The sequence below is a fragment of the Clarias gariepinus genome, chromosome 1 (assembly GCF_024256425.1).
Source record: "Clarias gariepinus isolate MV-2021 ecotype Netherlands chromosome 1, CGAR_prim_01v2, whole genome shotgun sequence".
In the NCBI taxonomy this organism is placed as follows: Eukaryota; Metazoa; Chordata; class Actinopteri; order Siluriformes; family Clariidae; genus Clarias; species Clarias gariepinus.
The window spans coordinates 6546735-6566137 of NC_071100.1; the positions used below are offsets into that span (position 1 = coordinate 6546735).

Consider the following 19403-nt stretch of genomic DNA (forward strand, 5'->3'; position numbering starts at 1 on the left):
TGTTGGGTGATGGAGTGATGAGTTATGGAGAGATGAGTGATAAGTGACGAGTGATGTAGTGTTGAGTGATGGAGTGATGAGTGATGAAGTGACGAGTGATGTAGTGTTGAGTGATGGAGTGATGAGTTATGGAGAGATGAGTGATGAAGTGACGAGTGATGTAGTGTTGGGTAATGGAGTGATGAGTTATGGAGTGATGAGTGATAAGTGACCAGTGATGTAGTGTCAATGGAGTGACGAGTGATGAGTGATAGAGTGATGAGTGATAGAGTGATGAGTGACGGAGTGACTAGTGATGGAGTGATAGAGTGACAGAATGATAAATTATGTAGTGTCGAGTGATTGAGTGATGAGTGATGTAGTGATGAGTGATGTGGTGTTGATGGAGTGACGAGTGATGGAGTGACGATGGAGTGACAAGTGATGTAGAAATGAGTGATGTAGTGATGAGTGATGAGTGGCAAGTGAAGTAGTGTTAAGTGACGGAGTGATGGAGTGATAGAGTGACACATGATGGAGTGATTTAGTGGCGAGTGATGGAGTGACAAACTGATACAGCGACAGTATGAAAGGCCTGTTTGAATCATCGCTTACTTATATGATGGAGTGACAGACTGATGGAGTGATGGAGTGATGGAGTTATTGGGTGAGAAAATTACAGACTAACAGAGTGTCAGAGTGATAGAGTGAGGAAGCAGTAGAGTGACTGAGTGACTGAGAGACAGACTGAAGGACAGGATGGAGTGATGAGCCATGTTCTTTCCTCAGATCTGTGGTGTCGGGGTTAACAGTGACCCCTGGGCTCGTGCACGATGACGTTACACTGCTAGAGCACTCTGAGTGTCGGTGCTCCAGTTCTCCCACATGAAGATGGAGGGATGACGAGTGGAGAGAGAGAGAGAGAGAGAAAGAGAGAGAGAGATTCACATCAATACTCATGTTGAGTTCAGTCTCTCATTTACTCTCACTTACACTCACTGTCTGTCTGTCCTTCTCTTTATTCTGTCTCTCAATTTGTCTTTCTCTTTTTCTCTCTGTCTGTCTCTCTAATATATCTTTCTCTCCCTTTCTCTTTAGAATCTGTCTTTCTATCTCTACTGTATATTTATTTTTTTCTGTCTCTTTCTTTTTCAAAAGTATTGCCTTGCAATTTTTCCTGTCTTTTAGTTTTTCTTTTTTTCTGCATTTCCTTCTCTCTCTCTCTCTCTCTCCGTCACACACACACACACACACACACACACACACTTTGAGTTAGAATGAATAGCTGACACAGGCTGATCAATCCTGAGGGCGTACTGATAAACAAATGAACAAATAAACAGACATTAATTAATGAATTAGGTAGTTAATGAGAACATTTACAGTTTGCTTGTTCTGTACAAATCTGCACACACACACACACACACACACACACACACACACACACAAGGTAATTTAGTATTTTTGTTTATATGTTTTTAGAGCAGGTACGAGTGTGTGTGTGTGTGTGTGTGTGTGTGTGTGTGTGTGTGTGTGTGTGTGTGTGTGTGTGTGTGAGGGATGATAAATGCGGTCCCATCGAGGGTAATCGTTGCCATTGATCCTGTGTCATTGTGCGCTTGTGCGTCTGCATCACAAATTGCGCGATTTCTACTCCAGACAAGAGATAAGACGGCGCTGATGGACCCGACGCCCTGCGGCTCGATGACAAGAACAACCCACACACACACACACACACACACACACACACACACACACACACACACACAAGAAGAGGTGTGTAAGTGCAGAGGGACACGTCACACCACAGGACTGTGAGATCAGAACAGACACACACACACACACACACACACACACACACACATTTTCTAAATATGAAATAAAAAAAACATCACCAAATGTCAATCACACGCTAGAATGTTTTATCTAATTTTTTATTTATTTTTTATCAGATGCCATCTGCGTCCAAGATAAATCAGGAAAGCAGCTGAGTGAGGGAGAGGAAGGAGAAGAGACAACTGAGCTTGGCCTCTCGTCCCTCCGCTCCTCCGTCTGATCCCTCGCTCTTTATTTGTTTTTCAGGTACCCCATGTAAGACGCCAGCCTCCCGCGCGCAACGAATATCCATTAGCGCTAATTTTGCCAAACACGGTGGCGTTAAGCCTTCCACACTGTTTAGATCTCATTCAGAAAGCCAGTATGAGACGGGACCTCATGGTCTCACACACACACACACGCACACACACATGCAGACAGGTGCTGCCTCCTGGTGGACGAGATTGTTCCCTACACAACACAACCGAGAATTAGTTCGAAAGGAAAGACAGATAACTTGACAGGAAGTGAGATGACAGAGTGATGAATTAAAAAAGACAAACACAGTGAAAGACTGAGACGCACAGTATAACAAGGCATGTTGTCTGACAGAGGGGTAGACATAGACATGGGCGAGACAGTGACAGGGAAAGCTGATGAAACACACAGGGATAAATAAATAAGACTATTGCAAAGACAGAGGGATAGACTGAGACGGAAAAGCTAGACAGATTAGAGGAAGTTAGAGAGACAGACAGGTATGTGGAGGGCGGGTGAAGAGGATGATGAAATACATTACTGCATAAGGACAAGAAAATGATAGACGGAGAGAGACAAGGAAAGGGACGGCATGCTTCTCGGGTGTTTTCCTGATTTTCACTGTCTGTTTTTAAACAGTTACTGGTATTTCAGTTTGTCAGTGGTTCTACACAGTGTTTGATGGAAGTGGTACTCTGTGTCAGTAGTGTTATATAGTGTCAGTAGTTTTACACAGTGTTTGATGGAAGTGGTACTCTGTGTCAGTAGTGTTATATAGTGTCAGTAGTTTTACACAGTGTTTGATGGAAGTGGTACTCTGTGTCAGTAGTGTTATATAGTGTCAGTAGTTTTACACAGTGTTTGATGGAAGTGGTACTCTGTGTCAGTAGTGTTATATAGTGTCAGTAGTTTTACACAGTGTTTGATGGAAGTGGTACTCTGTGTCAGTAGTGTTATATAGTGTCAGTAGTTTTACACAGTGTTTGATGGAAGTGGTACTCTGTGTCAGTAGTGTTATATAGTGTCAGTAGTTTTACACAGTGTTTGATGGAAGTGGTACTCTGTGTCAGTAGTGTTATATAGTGTCAGTAGTTTTACACAGTGTTTGATGGAAGTGGTACTCTGTGTCAGTAGTGTTATATAGTGTCAGTAGTTTTACACAGTGTTTGATGGAAGTGGTACTCTGTGTCAGTAGTGTTATATAGTGTCAGTAGTTTTACACAGTGTTTGATGGAAGTGGTACTCTGTGTCAGTAGTGTTATATAGTGTCAGTAGTTTTACACAGTGTTTGATGGAAGTGGTACTCTGTGTCAGTAGTGTTATATAGTGTCAGTAGTTTTACACAGTGTTTGATGGAAGTGGTACTCTGTGTCAGTAGTGTTATATAGTGTCAGTAGTTTTACACAGTGTTTGATGGAAGTGGTACTCTGTGTCAGTAGTGTTATATAGTGTCAGTGGTTCTACACAGTGTTTGATGGAAGTGGTACTCTGTGTCAGTAGTGTTATATAGTGTCAGTAGTTTTACACAGTGTTTGATGGAAGTGGTACTCTGTGTCAGTAGTGTTATATAGTGTCAGTAGTTTTACACAGTGTTTGATGGAAGTGGTACTCTATGTCAGTAGTGTTATATAGTGTCAGTAGTTTTACACAGTGTTTGATGGAAGTGGTACTCTGTGTCAGTAGTGTTATATAGTGTCAGTAGTTTTACACAGTGTTTGATGGAAGTGGTACTCTGTGTCAGTAGTGTTATATAGTGTCAGTAGTTTTACACAGTGTTTGATGGAAGTGGTACTCTGTGTCAGTAGTGTTATATAGTGTCAGTGGTTTTACACAGTGTTTGATGGAAGTGGTACTCTGTGTCAGTAGTGTTATATAGTGTCAGTGGTTTTACACAGTGTTTGATGGAAGTGGTACTCTGTGTCAGTAGTGTTATATAGTGTCAGTGGTTTTACACAGTGTTTGATGGAAGTGGTACTCTGTGTCAGTAGTGTTATATAGTGTCAGTGGTTTTACACAGTGTTTGATGGAAGTGGTACTCTGTGTCAGTAGTGTTATATAGTGTCAGTGGTTCTACACAGTGTTTGATGGAAGTGGTACTCTGTGTCAGTAGTGTTATATAGTGTCAGTAGTTTTACACAGTGTTTGATGGAAGTGGTACTCTGTGTCAGTAGTGTTATATAGTGTCAGTAGTTTTACACAGTGTTTGATGGAAGTGGTACTCTGTGTCAGTAGTGTTATATAGTGTCAGTATTTTAACACTGTGTCTGTAATGTTGCATAGTGTCAGTAGCGTTACACAGTATTGGTACTGATACCATGTGGTACAGTTTCTGTATCGTTACACAGTGTCAGTATTGTTCAGTGTTGGACAAGGGTACTTTTTGTCAGTAGTGTTATACAGTGTCAGTAGTGTTACACAGTATTGAAAGTGGTACTTTGTCTCCAGAGTCATGCAGTGTATTTGGTAATACAGGGTCAATGCTCTTATACTGGGTCAGTAACTAATTCGGTAGTAGTACTATGTCACATATTTGCGATTTCACTATAGTGTCATTAGTGTCAGTGTCAGTAATGTTACTCAGTGTCAGTAATGTTATAGTGTCATTGTTGTCAGTGTTAGTGTCAGTAACGTTACACAGTGTCAGTAATGTTACAGTGTCATTATGGCTTTTTCATATTTAGCTCCAAAGCTTTGGAATAGCCTTCCAGACAGTGTTCGGGGCTCAGACACAGTTTCCCAGGTTCAAAGGAAACTCGAGTCGCATCTCTTTAATCTGGCATACGCGTAACTCATCCCATAACTTCATACTTCAGTACATCTATCCTGAATGGCAACTACGCTAATTCTCTCCATCTGTTCTGTACTTTTCTACCCATCCTGAGACATCTGGAGATTGTGCCAGCTTCAGTAGACAAAGGCCAACCCTGTGAGGATCCTAAGGCATCCAGAGAAGGACCAGCTCCAGCTGAATTCTGCCTTATTATGATTGGAGCTACACATCCTGCTCCTGTGCTTCCAGTGATCCAGACCCCATCTGCTCTCTGCACCTACTGACTCATCCCTGTGCTAAACTGGACTTCATGTTAATTTAAAGAATTTATGTTATATTGAACTTTCAACTGCATAACACACATGGTGTTATATCATCTCTATCTGTTATCACCCAAATGAGGATGGGCTCCCTGTTGAGTCTGGTTCCTCTCAAGGTTTCTTCCTATTGCCATCTCAGGGAGTTTTTCCTTGCCACTGTCGCCGTCACCCTTGGCTTGCTCATCAGAGAAATTTCATTCATTCATCTCGTTATTATTTAGACACATTTTTCTCACACATACACAATTTATTATTATTATTAATATTTTATTATTATTATTATTATTATTATTATTATTATTATTATATTATTTTATTTCTTTCATCTTTGTGAAGCTGCTTTGAGACAATGACCATTGTTAAAAACGCTATATAAATAAAATTGAATTGAAATTGAATTAAATTGAATTGATGTTAGTTTCAGTGTCAGTAATGTTATACAGTGTCATTGATGTTACAGTGTCATTGGTGTTAGTGTCAGTGTCAGTAACGTTACACAGTGTCAGTAATGTTGTAGTTTTATTGGTGTTAGTGTCAGTGTCAGTTACGTTACACAGTGTCAGTAAAATTGTAGTTTTATTAGTTTTAGTGTCTGTGTCAGTAACGTTACAAAGTGTCGGTAAAGTTGCATGCTGTCAGTAAAATTGTAGTGTCATTTGGTGTTAGTGTCAATAATGTTACATGCTGCCAGTAATGTTATAGTGTCATTGGTGTTAGTGTCGGTGTCAGTAACGTTACACAGTGTAAGTAAAGTTTCATGCTGTCAGTAATGTTGTAGTGTCATTGGTGTTAGTGACAGTGTCAGTTACGTTACACAGTGTCAGTTATGCTGTAGTGTCATTTGTGTTAGTGTCAGTAACGTCACACAGTGTCAGTAATGTTGTAGTTTAATTGGTGTCAGTGTCAGTAACATTACACAGTGTCAGTAATTTTGTAGTGTCATTGGTGTAAGTGTCAGTAACGTTACATGATGCCAGTAATGTTATAGTGTCATTGGTGTTAGTGTCAGTAATGTTATACTATGTCAGTGGTGTTACACTGTGTCAGTGGTGTAAAACTGTGTGAATACTGTTATACTGTGTCAGCCATGTTGCAGTAGTGCCGGGGGTATTACACTGTAGTATGTAAGTGGTGTTAAACCGTGTCAGTGTTGTTAGAAGGTGTTAGTGATATTACATCATCAATCATGTTATACTGCATTGTGTCAGTACCCTTACACTCTGTCAGGCATGACACACTATATAAGTAATGTTACACTACGTCAGTACTAACAGTGTAATGTTACGTAGCATTACAGTGTGTGTGCATGTTAGTAGTGTTACAAATGTCTGGCTGCATAAAGTAATGGCACCCCTTGAACATGACTATCAGAAGGAATTGAACAATATCAGATTTTTACATTGACCTGATTTTATTTGGATTTTTCTTTTCTTATATAACAGCAACATCGAAATAGTTGTGTTTGTGTGTGTGTGTGTGTGTGTGTTTGTGTGTGTGTGTAGTGCTGGTGTTTCTGTCTTTCTCTATCTGTTCAGTACAGCTGAACGAAGAGACTTTCCCCTTCTAACACAGCGTGGCATTAAAAAGCCTCTCTATCTCCCTGGGCCATGGAGGAGTGCACTCAACCTATCATCATCCCTCTTTCATCTGCCCACATGACAGAGCGACGCGACAGACCAAGAAAAAGATGAGCAAGTGTGTCAGCCTTGGAACCGATTGCTACACAGCCTCATGCGGGAAGAAACGCCACGTTGATTTCTCCTGACAAAACTGGACACCACATACAAAACAGTGTGTGTGTGTGTGTGTGTGTGTGTGAGAGAGAGAGAGAGAGAGAGAGAGAGAGACTGGCATTCTTCCCGTAGAAATAATCTTATTAGAACTTTGAATAGGTTCATATGAAAACATACATGGAAATAACAAAAAAACTAAAAACTAAAAAGAAAGAAAGAAAGAAAAAGAGAAAACAGACAGACAGACAGACAGACAGGCAGGTAAACAATCAGTCAAATAGCTAGCACTTCGATTGAGACACATAAACAGAAATGAAGAGAGACGGAAACAAACAGATAGGAACAAAATTGAGATGGACAGAGAGACAGGTGCCAAAACAAACAGCTATATGGGAACGGGATTGACTCACACAGACAGAGAGACAGACAGACAGAGAGACAGACAGATACTGAAATAGAAAGGTAGCCATGACCAGGATTGAGTCGCACAGACAGAGGGACAGGTCCTTAAGCAGAAAGGTAGACATGACTGGGATTGAAAGAGACAGACAGATGTACAGACAGACAGCTTGACAAACAGAAGAAAAAGACAAATACTGAAACAGATAATTGGACAGAACTGAGATTGAGACACAGAAAGACAGACAGATGGAGCCAAGAGAGACAGAATACCTTCATGACATAGACAGCAAGATGGGACTGAGTTTGAGACGTACAGAGAGACAGGTATGAAACTGAACAAGTATATAAGACCAAAGGGGAACCTCAGGGGAAACAAAAAGAGAGGTGCACATGTTCAGGATAACAGGCCAATCACAGGAGGAGGCGGAGACGAAAAAACAGCATTAAATAAATACATGGTGCTGTGTTGCCATGGAAACCTGGGGCAATTTACAAAGAGGACAAACATGACAGAGGTGTGGGGTTATGGGAGTGTGTGATGATTCTGTGTGGTCAGGCCAGAGACACTGATTAGAGACAGAGACAGAGACAGGAGAAGGAGAAGACATACCTTGCTGGACGAGGTGATGGAGCAGGTTCCTCAGGCGCTGCAGTGCTGCTGGAGATGTTTCATAAGTGTAAAGATCTGAGACAGGAAATCGCTGACACTGACCAAAGACTCCATCTGCAACACACACACACACACACACACACACACATAAGATCAGTGTGTTTAATGTCTATAAGATTTTATAGTTTGGAGTGGAAACCTGACAGGCTGGGACGTTTGATGTCTGTGTCTCTGTCGTTCTCTACATCAGGATCTATACCTGTCTGTCTGTCTGTCTGTCTGTCTGTCTGTCTGTCTGTCTGTTCACATTCTTGTCTTCTCAGCTGTTTAGAGATACAGACAGATGAAGAGACAGAGATACAGACATGTGTCACTTTATCTGTCGTTCTCTTTCCTCATCTGAGTTGCTTCACCTGTCGGTCGCTTAACTGTCACACCTTAATGTTTCTAACTTCATATAACTCCCTCTGTATGTCTCTCCGTCTCCGTCTCTCTCTCTCCCTCTATTCTGTATTCCTTTTTTTTTTGACAGGCTTTAGATAAGAGCTCAGGTCATCAGCGTGACCACACACACACACAAACACACACACACACACACACACACACACACACACACTCACACGCATTATCTGTCCTCTTTCTTATCTTCCCATCACCACAGACGCGGTGTCACTTTATAGGCTGTTGCCTAGCAACACAAAGATAGACTTCATAATTCAGCAGCTATCTGTCTGAGAACAGGAGGATTCTGGGTAATGGAGCCGTCCTCGGCAGGAATACAAATGGCCGCGTAACCGTCAGAGATCAGATACTGTCAGTCTCCGAGCGCCTGTCGTCTGCCAACGGCGTCTGTCTCCTGCCCATGTCTGACAGGGACAGAGTGCGAGACGAGACGAGACGGAGACGAGACGAGACGGAGACGAGACGGACAGGTGAGAGACGGAGCAACACTTTCGTGAGCATGGATTTTAAAAAGCAGATGACAGGTACATTAGTAACATTTAGGCTCCACAATCTTTACCCCAGATCTGTCTATTTACTATCTATCCAAACACCTTCAGGATGACGTCATCACCATTACGGTCTCCATGGCGACCTTGCTCACCTGGCTTGTTTTTGAGCAGGAAGTCTGCGGGACTGATCCCGCACTAATTACAGTTTAAATTTAGAAATATAGACACGGCTGTGCTTCTCTCCTCCTCTTACTTAAATACACACGCGCACACACTCGCACACACACACACACACACACACACACACACACACACACACACACACACACACACACAGCGCCAGCAGTGTAAGAGCAAGACATTTTGGCAAAAAAATCTGTCAAAAGCCTGTCCAACACTATACTCCCACACACACACACTCACTCACTCACACACACACAGCTGATATTTTTCTAAATATGTCACTCACACACTAATGATTCTCTTACATAACATCACGTCAACTGTGTGAAGATTTAATGAACCTTCTAAAAGTTATACATGTTATCTGAGCATAGAGACAGACAAGTGAAGATAGACAAGTGGAGAGGTGAAGAGACAGACAGGTAGAGAGATAAAAAGACAGACAGGTGGAGAGAGAAAGACAAAAAGAGGGCTGAAGAGACAGACAGGTAAATAGGTGAAGAGACAGACAGGTAGAGGGATAAATAGACAGACATGTGGACAGATAGAGAGGCAGACAGGTGGAGGGGTAAAGAGAAAGACAAGTAGAGGGCTGAGCGGACAGACAGGTGAAGATAAATTCAAGTGGAGAGGTGGAGAGACAGACAGGTAGAGACATAAAGAGGGAGACAGTTGGACAGATAGAGAGACAGACAGGTGGAGAGATAAATAGACAGGTGGAGGGGTAAGCAGACAGACAGGTAGAGAGATAAAGAGAAAGAAGAGGGCTAAACAGACAGACAGGCGAAGAGAAAGACAAGTGCAGAGGTAAAGAGACAGACAGGTAAAGAGATAAAGAGAGAGACAAGTAGAGGGCTGAGCAGACAGACAGGTGAAGATAAAGACAAGTGGAGAGGTGAAGAGACAGACAGGTGGAGACATAAAGAGGGAGACAGTTGGACAGATAGAGAGACAGACAGGTGGAGACATAAAGAGGGAGACAGTTGGACAGATAGAGAGACAGACAGGTGGAGAGATAAATAGACAGACATGTTGACAGATGAAGGGACAGACAGGTGGAGGGGTAAACAGACAGACAGGTATAGAGATAAAGAAAAAGACAAGTAAAGGGCTGAACAGACAGACAGGTGAAGAGAAAGACAGGTGGAGAGGTGAAGAGACAGACAGGTGGAGAGATAAATAGACAGACATGTTGACAGATGAAGAGACAGACAGGTGGAGGGGTAAACAGACAGACAGGTGAAGAGAAAGACAGGTGGAGAGGTGAAGAGAGAGACAGTTGGACACACAAAGAGACAGACAGGTGGAGAGACACGGCTGTGACTGAGTGTGTGGGTGTAATAGCGCAGTGTGAACAGCAGAGGGAGCTGAGTGATCTAAGTAAACACTGTCTCTGCAGTAAAAGTCTATTAAACTCTCGCATTAGTGTTTGTTCATGCGATGAGAAAAGAGAGGCGTAATGATGAACAGTCAACAAAGCAGGAAGCAGAGGCGTCCAATTAAAGTCAACATCTGATCTAATGATGTTTTCGTTGGTTTATTAAATAGATAAACACACTGGAATCCGATCACAAGCTGAGTCGCTGCCTGCGAATCCAGAATAAAGTCTATTAGTTCATAAAGAAATAGTAAAGAATAGAATAACACATAGATCTGTTCAGTCTAATGCAGGAAAGGATCTGATCTCAGATGTGTCCATGTGTGTTCTTCTTCAATTAATGCACATTTTTAAACATTGACAAACAAGTTGCCAAGACGTTAAAGGAATAAAACTCCTCAAGATGTACCATTACAGGAAACTCATCAACCTTAGTAATGCAGGCTTCTATTCCTTATAAAATCTCGATCTCATAACCACCATCGCAACCCTTGTTTTTGCAAATCTGTTTAATCTGACCGACAATCACAATCTAACGCCATCAGTTGTGTCGTCGAGCCGCCGTGCTGAAAGAGTCCATCATGTCAGACTAAGACGTCACTTAGGGATCGATATGTTTACTGGTATTTATTCGACCTCCAGACACGAGTCACCAGGAGAGACTAGGAGACAATTTAATCTGAGCATAACCATGAGAAGGTCAGACAGAGGTCAGAGGTCTCTTCAGTCCTCCTGTGTGGTAATGATGTAACTACTACTCAACCGTTACATGAGCAGTTTCTCAGCAAAATGCAAACTTTTGGTAGATTATTAATCTCTGTCCATAACAAAAGGTCTAATTTAAAAACTTAGGCGTCAGGTTTTAAAGTAAAACTTGAGACGAGCCAATCGCTTCGCTTCTTCGTATCATGTGATCAGTGAAGTGAATATATACCTTGTTCGAAACAGCAGGCCGGTGTGACTGTTAAAAGGATTTTTAGGGAATGTTAAAGCCAAGAAAAAAAAAAGACAACGTCTGTGTGAGGAGTGATGTTTGGTCGGGTCTGTGCTCTGAACATTGAATTCCACCAGGATTGGACATACACCTATGAACTCATCCAAACCATTTCTAACCATCATTTTGGACTTGGAGAGACGCGGTCCATTCAGATTGACATGCTGAGAAACCAACTCTTGTCGTCATAGACTCTTTCTTTTTGTGTCTGACTCATTGGGGGGAGGTGGGAGGGGGGGGGGGGGGTCCAGGTTTAAGCAAAATAGAACACGTATTTTATTGTTTTATGCAGATCACTGTTTTAACTTTGACTAGTTTTGGAAGAATAAAATGGATTTTGTGAATTAATGTTTGTGTGTTTTATAGAAAAAACAATCATTTAACAAAAACTGCATCAATGGGCTAAAATGGTAGACAATATACCTTTTTGAGTAGATGAAAAGTTAGACCCTAGAGAAATATTATCACTTGAACCCACAACCAATAACTACTTGAGCTGACTTAAATATCTGAAATACACGTTGAGTCAACTTAAAATTTTAAACTGAGTACACAATGTGTCAAACAAACAAAACAAAATCTAAAAGTTGAATAAAAAGCTCTGCAACTTGTTACTAAACATTTTTGTCAGAGATGTTAAAGCTATAAAGCTGAAGTGTTGATAAGTCAAGACTCTACCCTGGGGATGTGAACCGATAACCTTCTGGTCTAACTAGGGAAATTAGGATAATGAGTGTTATAAACATATAGTAACTATGTAATAACAATGTAACAACAGTGTAATAAGTATGTTATAACAAGCAGCACCTAACATATAACTATACTTTATTCATCTTAAATCATCTTTTTCAACTGTAACTAATTAAATAAATTAAAATAATACTAAATGTATTTTTTTGTGAATTGCATATGGTAAAAATTATTTCCAAACAGTACAAAATGCGATAGCGCCTGAGTTCTCGGTTGATCAGTGGCAAGAATATATGAACACACAAACCTAACACATATATACAATTAATAATAATTTATGTATAATTACTTTCCTTTTGTCAAAACCTGTTCACTCATTTTTTATAATTTTCTTACTTCATGCTGTGTTACACACACACTTTCTTAGCACATATTACCCGTACTACCACACCATAACCCTGTACAACTCTGTCATGGGGACACTAGTGGACACTTAGTACTTAATACTACTCTTGACGTATAAAGCATTAAATGGTCTCTCGCCGCAGTATCTGAGTGAACTGCTAGTGTCTAACGAACCGCCACGCCTACTTTGATCAAAGGATGCAGGCTGCTTGTCAGTACCGCGTATTATAAAAACTACAGCTGGGGGCAGAGCTTTTTCTTACAAAGCCCCAAAGTTATGGAATAGTCTTCCAAATAGTGTTCGGGACTCAGACACAGTATCAGTGTTTAAGTCCAGGCTAAAAACCTATTTATTTAGCCAAGCATTTTTATAAATAGATTAGCCTTAGGTAAAGGAGCAGATCTGGGGGACTCATGGACGTAGAGTATTATGGTGAACTGGTATGTTTGGATGCTGTCTTCCTCACTCTCATTGATCACTCAGGTTTGCTGACGGTGAGGTGATTGTTTGCTTTACATCTCAGTTCCCCCTCATGTCTGTGTTTCCTTCTGGCTCCTCCCTTTTAGTTATGCTGTCATAGTTAGTTCTGCCGGAGTCTCTGCTTGCACTCTACAGTTAATATACATTCACATTATACATTGTGTGACTGTGACCATACCTAACTGCCATCTCTCCATCTCTTTTGCTTTCCCTCTTCTGTTCCTCTTCCTATCTCTCTGTCAAGCTATACATGTCGCTCCTGAGCTGCCAGTGATCCAGACCTCCTCTGCCCTCTGGACCTGTCTAACTCGTCCTGGAGTCCTGCCTGGAGTCGCATGGATCCCCCGTGTGGTCTGCCTGGGATGCGTGAGGTGACTGGGGATGGTTCCACTTTTCCACAAAGATGGTCCTGTCCTCGACTGACGCAGACAGCTGTTCTCTGAGGACCTGTGACTTCAGTCGCTCAATAGTTCTGAACTGGAATTTCCTACAGTCTACCTGAGCCTCCAGGAACAAACTGGACTTAATTTAATTTAACACACCACCTGTTATACTGAACTTTCAGTCTCACATAATTTTATGCAGATCAATCCCCGCTATTCGTTTTCACCCAGATGAGGATGGGTTCACTGTAGAGTCTGGTTCCTCTCAAGGTTTTTTCCTATTACCATCTCAGGGAGTTTTTCCTTGCCACTGTCACCGTCATCCTCGGCTTGTTCATCAGAGACAGTCTTATCATTCTGATTCATACACATTCACATTTTATACAGACTTAAATAATTCCTTTGATTGTGTAAAGCTGCTTTGTGACAATGTCAAGTGTTAAAAGAGCTATACAAATAAAATTGAATTAATTTTAATTGAACTTAGTAACGTGAGGTTATGACTAAAAAACAGGCATTGTGTTCACAATTTTAATTACAATCAAAGACATATTAGATAAATATTCACAAATGCTAAAACAGCAGTTTGCTACATTAGGAGACAACGCACCCTTCTCAGACAGCTTCCCAAAAACCTAACAAGCATTAGCATTAGAATCATTTTCCAGCTTCACAATGACAATGATCATCAATCATAAAAAACAAGCAAAGCGGTGAGCTGAACTAATGAAAAGAAAGAAAGAAAGAAAGAACGAAAGAAAGAAAGAAAGAAAGAAAGAAAGACTGAAAATAGTTGAGAAAAATGCTAAATGTTTGGGAGTGTAGCTGACCGTGGATTTTATAAATGAAACTTATCACGGCAAAGATTTCAATACGATCAATAATCATGAACACCACGATAAACGTCATAACACTTCCTGGTTTAGTCTCCGCCCCTGACCTAACACCTTACCTGTGTTTAGTTATTTGTTTGTTTTTGTCTTATACGATAACATTCAACTTAATGCCTTATTGTATATAATCAAGCATTACACTTATGTCCGTATTACTTTATTAGGGTACTGTGGTCATGTCACAGCTTCACTGTCCTTCAGCCACGACCTGAGCTCATGACATAAGAAACAAGTCTAGCCAATCTGCACGGCTTCACATTGAATATCTGTCAGCCTGTGCTTTATATATATATATATAATGAAGGGTCTTTAAAATTTTTAATTTATAAAAGTGTGCCCTCTGGTGGCATGGTGAACTGGTGATGTTGGTGTTGGTTTCCCTTCAGTTTCTAATTTTGTTTCTTTTCCCGAAAATTGGTGACGCTAACTTGCCCCTGGGGTGTGTATGGGTGTACAAATGTATTGTTGTTGGCCCTTATCTCCAGGGGCACTGTAACCCAGTTATTGGATTTTTCAGATACCACAATAAAAGGATTTTAAATATAAGGTAACTAAGATGTGGTTAAAGTGTAAATTTTTATATCAAGTTCAAAGGGTTTAACAAAAAAATACTAGACTTGGGTGTGGTGGTAAAACAGTTAAAATGTTTGGGTTTTTTTAGGCATGGGATCCACTATAGGTTTTGTTGTTGTTGTTGTTGTTGTTGTTGTTGTTTTGCAGTATGCTTTAAAGCAAGGCACACACTGTATAAATAGGCCAATATTTTGTGTTTTTATCATGGCATACCTCAACCAAATGGAAAAGATGGAATAATTTAGCTAAGGTTCAAAACATTTTTCAATATGATATTGTGATGAAAAATGTGTTCTACCAAACAGTTAAGCTGAACATTACAGGGTAAAGGTGATCAAACACCATTACAGGGTGAAGGTGATCAAACACCATTACAGGGTGAAGGTGTTTAGGATGTTGCCGGGACTGGATGTTTGATTACCTCCATCCTGTAATGTTGAGCTCAACTCTTTGGTAGAGCACATTTTTCTTCGCTATGTCATATTATTGCTATAGCACCCACAGTAGTGCTTCCCGATGATGAATTATGACTAATTGCAAAGTTTAGTGTTAAACCTCTTATTATCTATTTGCTATTTATTTTGAGGAGATAAATTAAGTCTTTTGTGACATGGCTCTAAAGCACGATTTCTGTACGAGTTTTTTTTTATTTTATATTATTGCAACCAGACCTGCACAGGAGCTCCTGGTGATAAAATAGAATTACGCTGGTGGTGATCCCTCAGGCTGCTGACACTGATACAAATAATCCGTCTTGGTTACGGCCCTCTCGTCCTTTCGTCTCCGCAGATCTAAGCAGCTCTGTTAATGCGATCTGGCTTCGGGAAAAATATCCAGTGCGATTTGTGCTGTAATATTATTTCTGTCTGAGTCTGGATAAAGTGATGGAGAAGCATTGTGGAAGAAGAAAAAGTAAAAAAAAAAAAAAAAAGAAGAAGAAAAAGAAGACATCTGAACTTTAACATCATTTTAACATCCAGGAAAAAGCATCAATACTTACATAGGAAACTGGTATGGTCCAACTCATTAGCTTTTATTCCACTTCCTGTTTCATATTCACATAATTTTCATTAGCTTACCTCAGCCTAGCTTAGTCCATCAGGCCACAAATTCTCAGTTTGTTTGAATATTTACTTGTCATTAGTTGCACTTGAATAGTTGGATACGAATAAAACAGTGAGAAAAGCTAGAAACACCTAAACTTACCTCTGATCATAACAATAAATATGGACATATCCATGTAAATCACCTGAGCATGTCTCTCATCACCTTAGCATTTAATTTATATCGTTTTATAACATGATAAAGTGTCTAATTCGTTGCGAATCCTCTTCTTCGTTTATTGCTTTTTTTATTATTATTGTTATTGTATATTATTTCTATAATATGGCTTTAATATCACATATAACGTCAAACACTAGATTGCTATCGCGGTGATTAGTGATCACTGAGCAAGACGGAGTTATAATCACACACACACACAAAGAACAATTACAGAAATGTTTCAGCTGTCTTAGCCGCTCTACACTGCTTGTTTTCATCCCAGACAAGTCCGACGTTTCTGTAATTGGTTTTCCAGATGATTGTACAGACTGAGCGTCTCTCAGAATGATAACGATCTCCGCTCCAGCGTGGCACGCAATAAAAATTCCATTCATTGACCAACAGTTTCTATGTTTATCTCTGACACTCAAAAACCAGACAGAGCGTGTCTTCAGAGCTCTCAGCGGCGTCTTTACCCCCCTCATCAACGAGACCCAACCTCACTCAGAGACTCATTGAGAGCGAGTCAAAGTTTACAAAGTGTTCTCCACATCTCTAACCTCTATTACCGACCGGCATGATGAGGACACTTCAGTCTAGTGTTCCACCCTGAGGATCTCATGAGTGCTTACTCACTCACTCATCTTCTATACCGCTTTATCCTGTATTCAGGGTCACGGGGACCTGGAGCCTATCCCAGGAGACTTAGGGCACGAGGCAGGGTACACCCTGGACAGGGTGGCAATCCATCACAGGGCACACACACACACACTATGGGCATTTTGTTAACACCAATAAGCCTAACCTGCATATCTTCGGACTGTGGGAGAAAACCAGAGTACCGGGAGGAAACCCACCAAGCATGGGGAGAACATGCAAACTCCATGCACACAGAGACAGGAATCGAGTCTGGCCGGGAATCAAACCCAGACCCTGAAGGTGCAACATGGCAGTGCAAACCACTACACTACTATCTATTGGGAATATAGGAGCAAACAAAAAGTGTTTTAAAGCTAATTAAAATAAGAAAATAAAAAAAGCTGTCCATTGGAATAGTGTGAGTTCAACTCCCAAAAACTATCAACTGTAGATAAGAAACAAGACACTAGCCATGCTTTCCAACTGGGAGGGACATACTCTCTCCTATATGTCAATCAAAACAACACTAGCCACAAGTCATTCAAATTTTAGAAAGGCTGCCCTCTGGTGGTGCGTGTCTAAACTGTCCAGGATGTTCTCCTTGCGTCCATGTTGGTTTGCCTTGAGTTTCTCAATCTTGTTCCTTTTATCAAGGTCTGTATGGGTGTGTCAACAAATGGTGGTACACTTTCCTTACTTTTGTACACCACTACTATGGATATGGATTGAAATAAAGCAATCAAGATGATTGAAATGTTGACTTTCAGCTTTAGTTCAAGGGTTTCAAAATAAAATACAGGATTCATAGATTATAGCTAATTGTGGTCTATTTCTTAGTTACTTCATGAAAGATTAAGTCTTACTTGTTTGTTTTGTTTCCTTGTGGCAATAATGAGTGACAACACTCAGTGTTTATTTTTTTAACAGACCCCTTCCAAACGGTTAAGATGTCACTTCATGGTAAAACTATGTTACAATACACGTACAATTATTTTTGTCAATTAACTGTCAGCCATATCCATTTCAAAAGCAAGAGACAGGACATGTTTTCCCGAGTGGGAGGGACATACCCTTACCATATGTCAATCAAAACAATGTTATTCAATCATGATCATCTGTGAGCTTATGTACAGTATGTTTGGGAGAGTGGTTCACTAAATAGTCAAGGGTAAGGGTGAGTGTAATCAACAGCAGGGTAGTAGCATGTGACCGAGTCATGTGATATGATTGTAGTCTCGTGGGACTAATAGGACCTGGGAGCTGATGATATTGCGGTTTACTTGCTGATGACTAGTGGGCGTGGATCGCCAGGTGATCGAATTGTGGAGAGAAATTGTGCCATGGGGCAATGAAGGTGTGTGAATCAGAGCAGACTTGATTGCACAAATAACCTGAGATAAACCCTTGTCATTCTCAGACGTACTTGAATAAGCTTGTTAAAGAATTCTGTATGCACACTGAGCCATTAAATTAGTTCTGCTGCTGGAGGGCCACAGGGATTTTCTTTATTATATATATATATTTTTTTCCCACACCATGGACACTTTGGCTATTTAAATCAGGACTGTGCTTCATTAAAAAAACAAAAAGTTAAAAAAGAAGAAAAAGAGCAATGTAAGCAGCTAAAACACTGACAGGTCTAAAAGTCTGAGTGTAACACCGAGAACACTTTTTTAATATCTTATGCACTGCTGTATACAATATTTCTTAAACCACTCTAAAAGCTTTCAGTTAATAAAGTACAATGTGTTCGGTACTGCAGCCAAGTTTCTGAGAGAAAATTTAAACCTTTGCTTTTATAGTTTTTGTATGCATGGGATCTTGCTAGAAGTAATGTCTTGTTTTGTGTTATACTAAATGTCTGGTCTTGTCCATTAGCCTGTGTGATAATGGCACCTTATCAACTGGAGCTCTTTAGTCGTTCCTCAGCCAGTCATATTTACATTTAGGCATTTGGCAGACGCTCTTATCTAGAGCAACTTACATTTTTATCTCATTACACATCCGAGCAGTTGAGGGTTAAGGGCCTTGCTCAAGGGCCCAACAGTGGCAACTTGGTGCTTGTGGGGTTTAAACCTGGGATTTTCTGATCCGTAGGCCAATGCCTTAACCACTGAGCTACCCCAGCCCCATATGGGTTACTTGTGTTACTGTGTATTTCCTTGGACTTGCATAGATTGTGTGAACTTCATCTGATCTCTGGATTTGTTTTGGATTTTAAGTCAATGACGCCTGCTACATTTGCTGAACAGCATAAAGAATAGACTTCGGAAAATAATGGACCTATTGAGCCTTTTCCAGAGCAATAGGCTTGTCTTGATAAGAAGGGAAGCACATAAAGCGATGCACCCATCATGCATAGTGTCCACTGTACAAGCCTCTGGAGGCAGTGTTACGATCTGAGATTGATCAGTCGCTCAGGTCTAGACTCAGCAGAAGTTATTTATTCTGTTTAGTTAGACTCTAAACAGAAGTTACTATAACAGTGTAAATATAAATATCTGTTGGCCACTCATGGTGTTTCAACTTTTTTTATAACCCTTTTAAATAACACAATGTTAAAAGATTTAGCAAATCTTACAGTTTCCACAAAAATGAGCTTGTGCATCAAACCCTAAATCGATTTATAAAAATGGGAAACTTTTGTTCGAACGCTTTAACACTATGGCTGTGATGACAGA

General features: G+C 40.5%; 1 protein-coding gene across 1 annotated transcript in view; it reads right to left on the reverse strand.

The window, feature by feature from the left end:
• ptprn2 (protein tyrosine phosphatase receptor type N2) overlaps positions 1 to 19403 on the reverse strand; it is a 214128-nt gene that overhangs the window by 156059 nt on the left and 38666 nt on the right. Inside the window, exon 3 of the mRNA XM_053505462.1 lies at positions 7888 to 8001. Within this exon, the coding sequence (XP_053361437.1) occupies positions 7888 to 8001 (114 nt within the window). The remainder of the gene's footprint in view (positions 1 to 7887; positions 8002 to 19403) is intronic.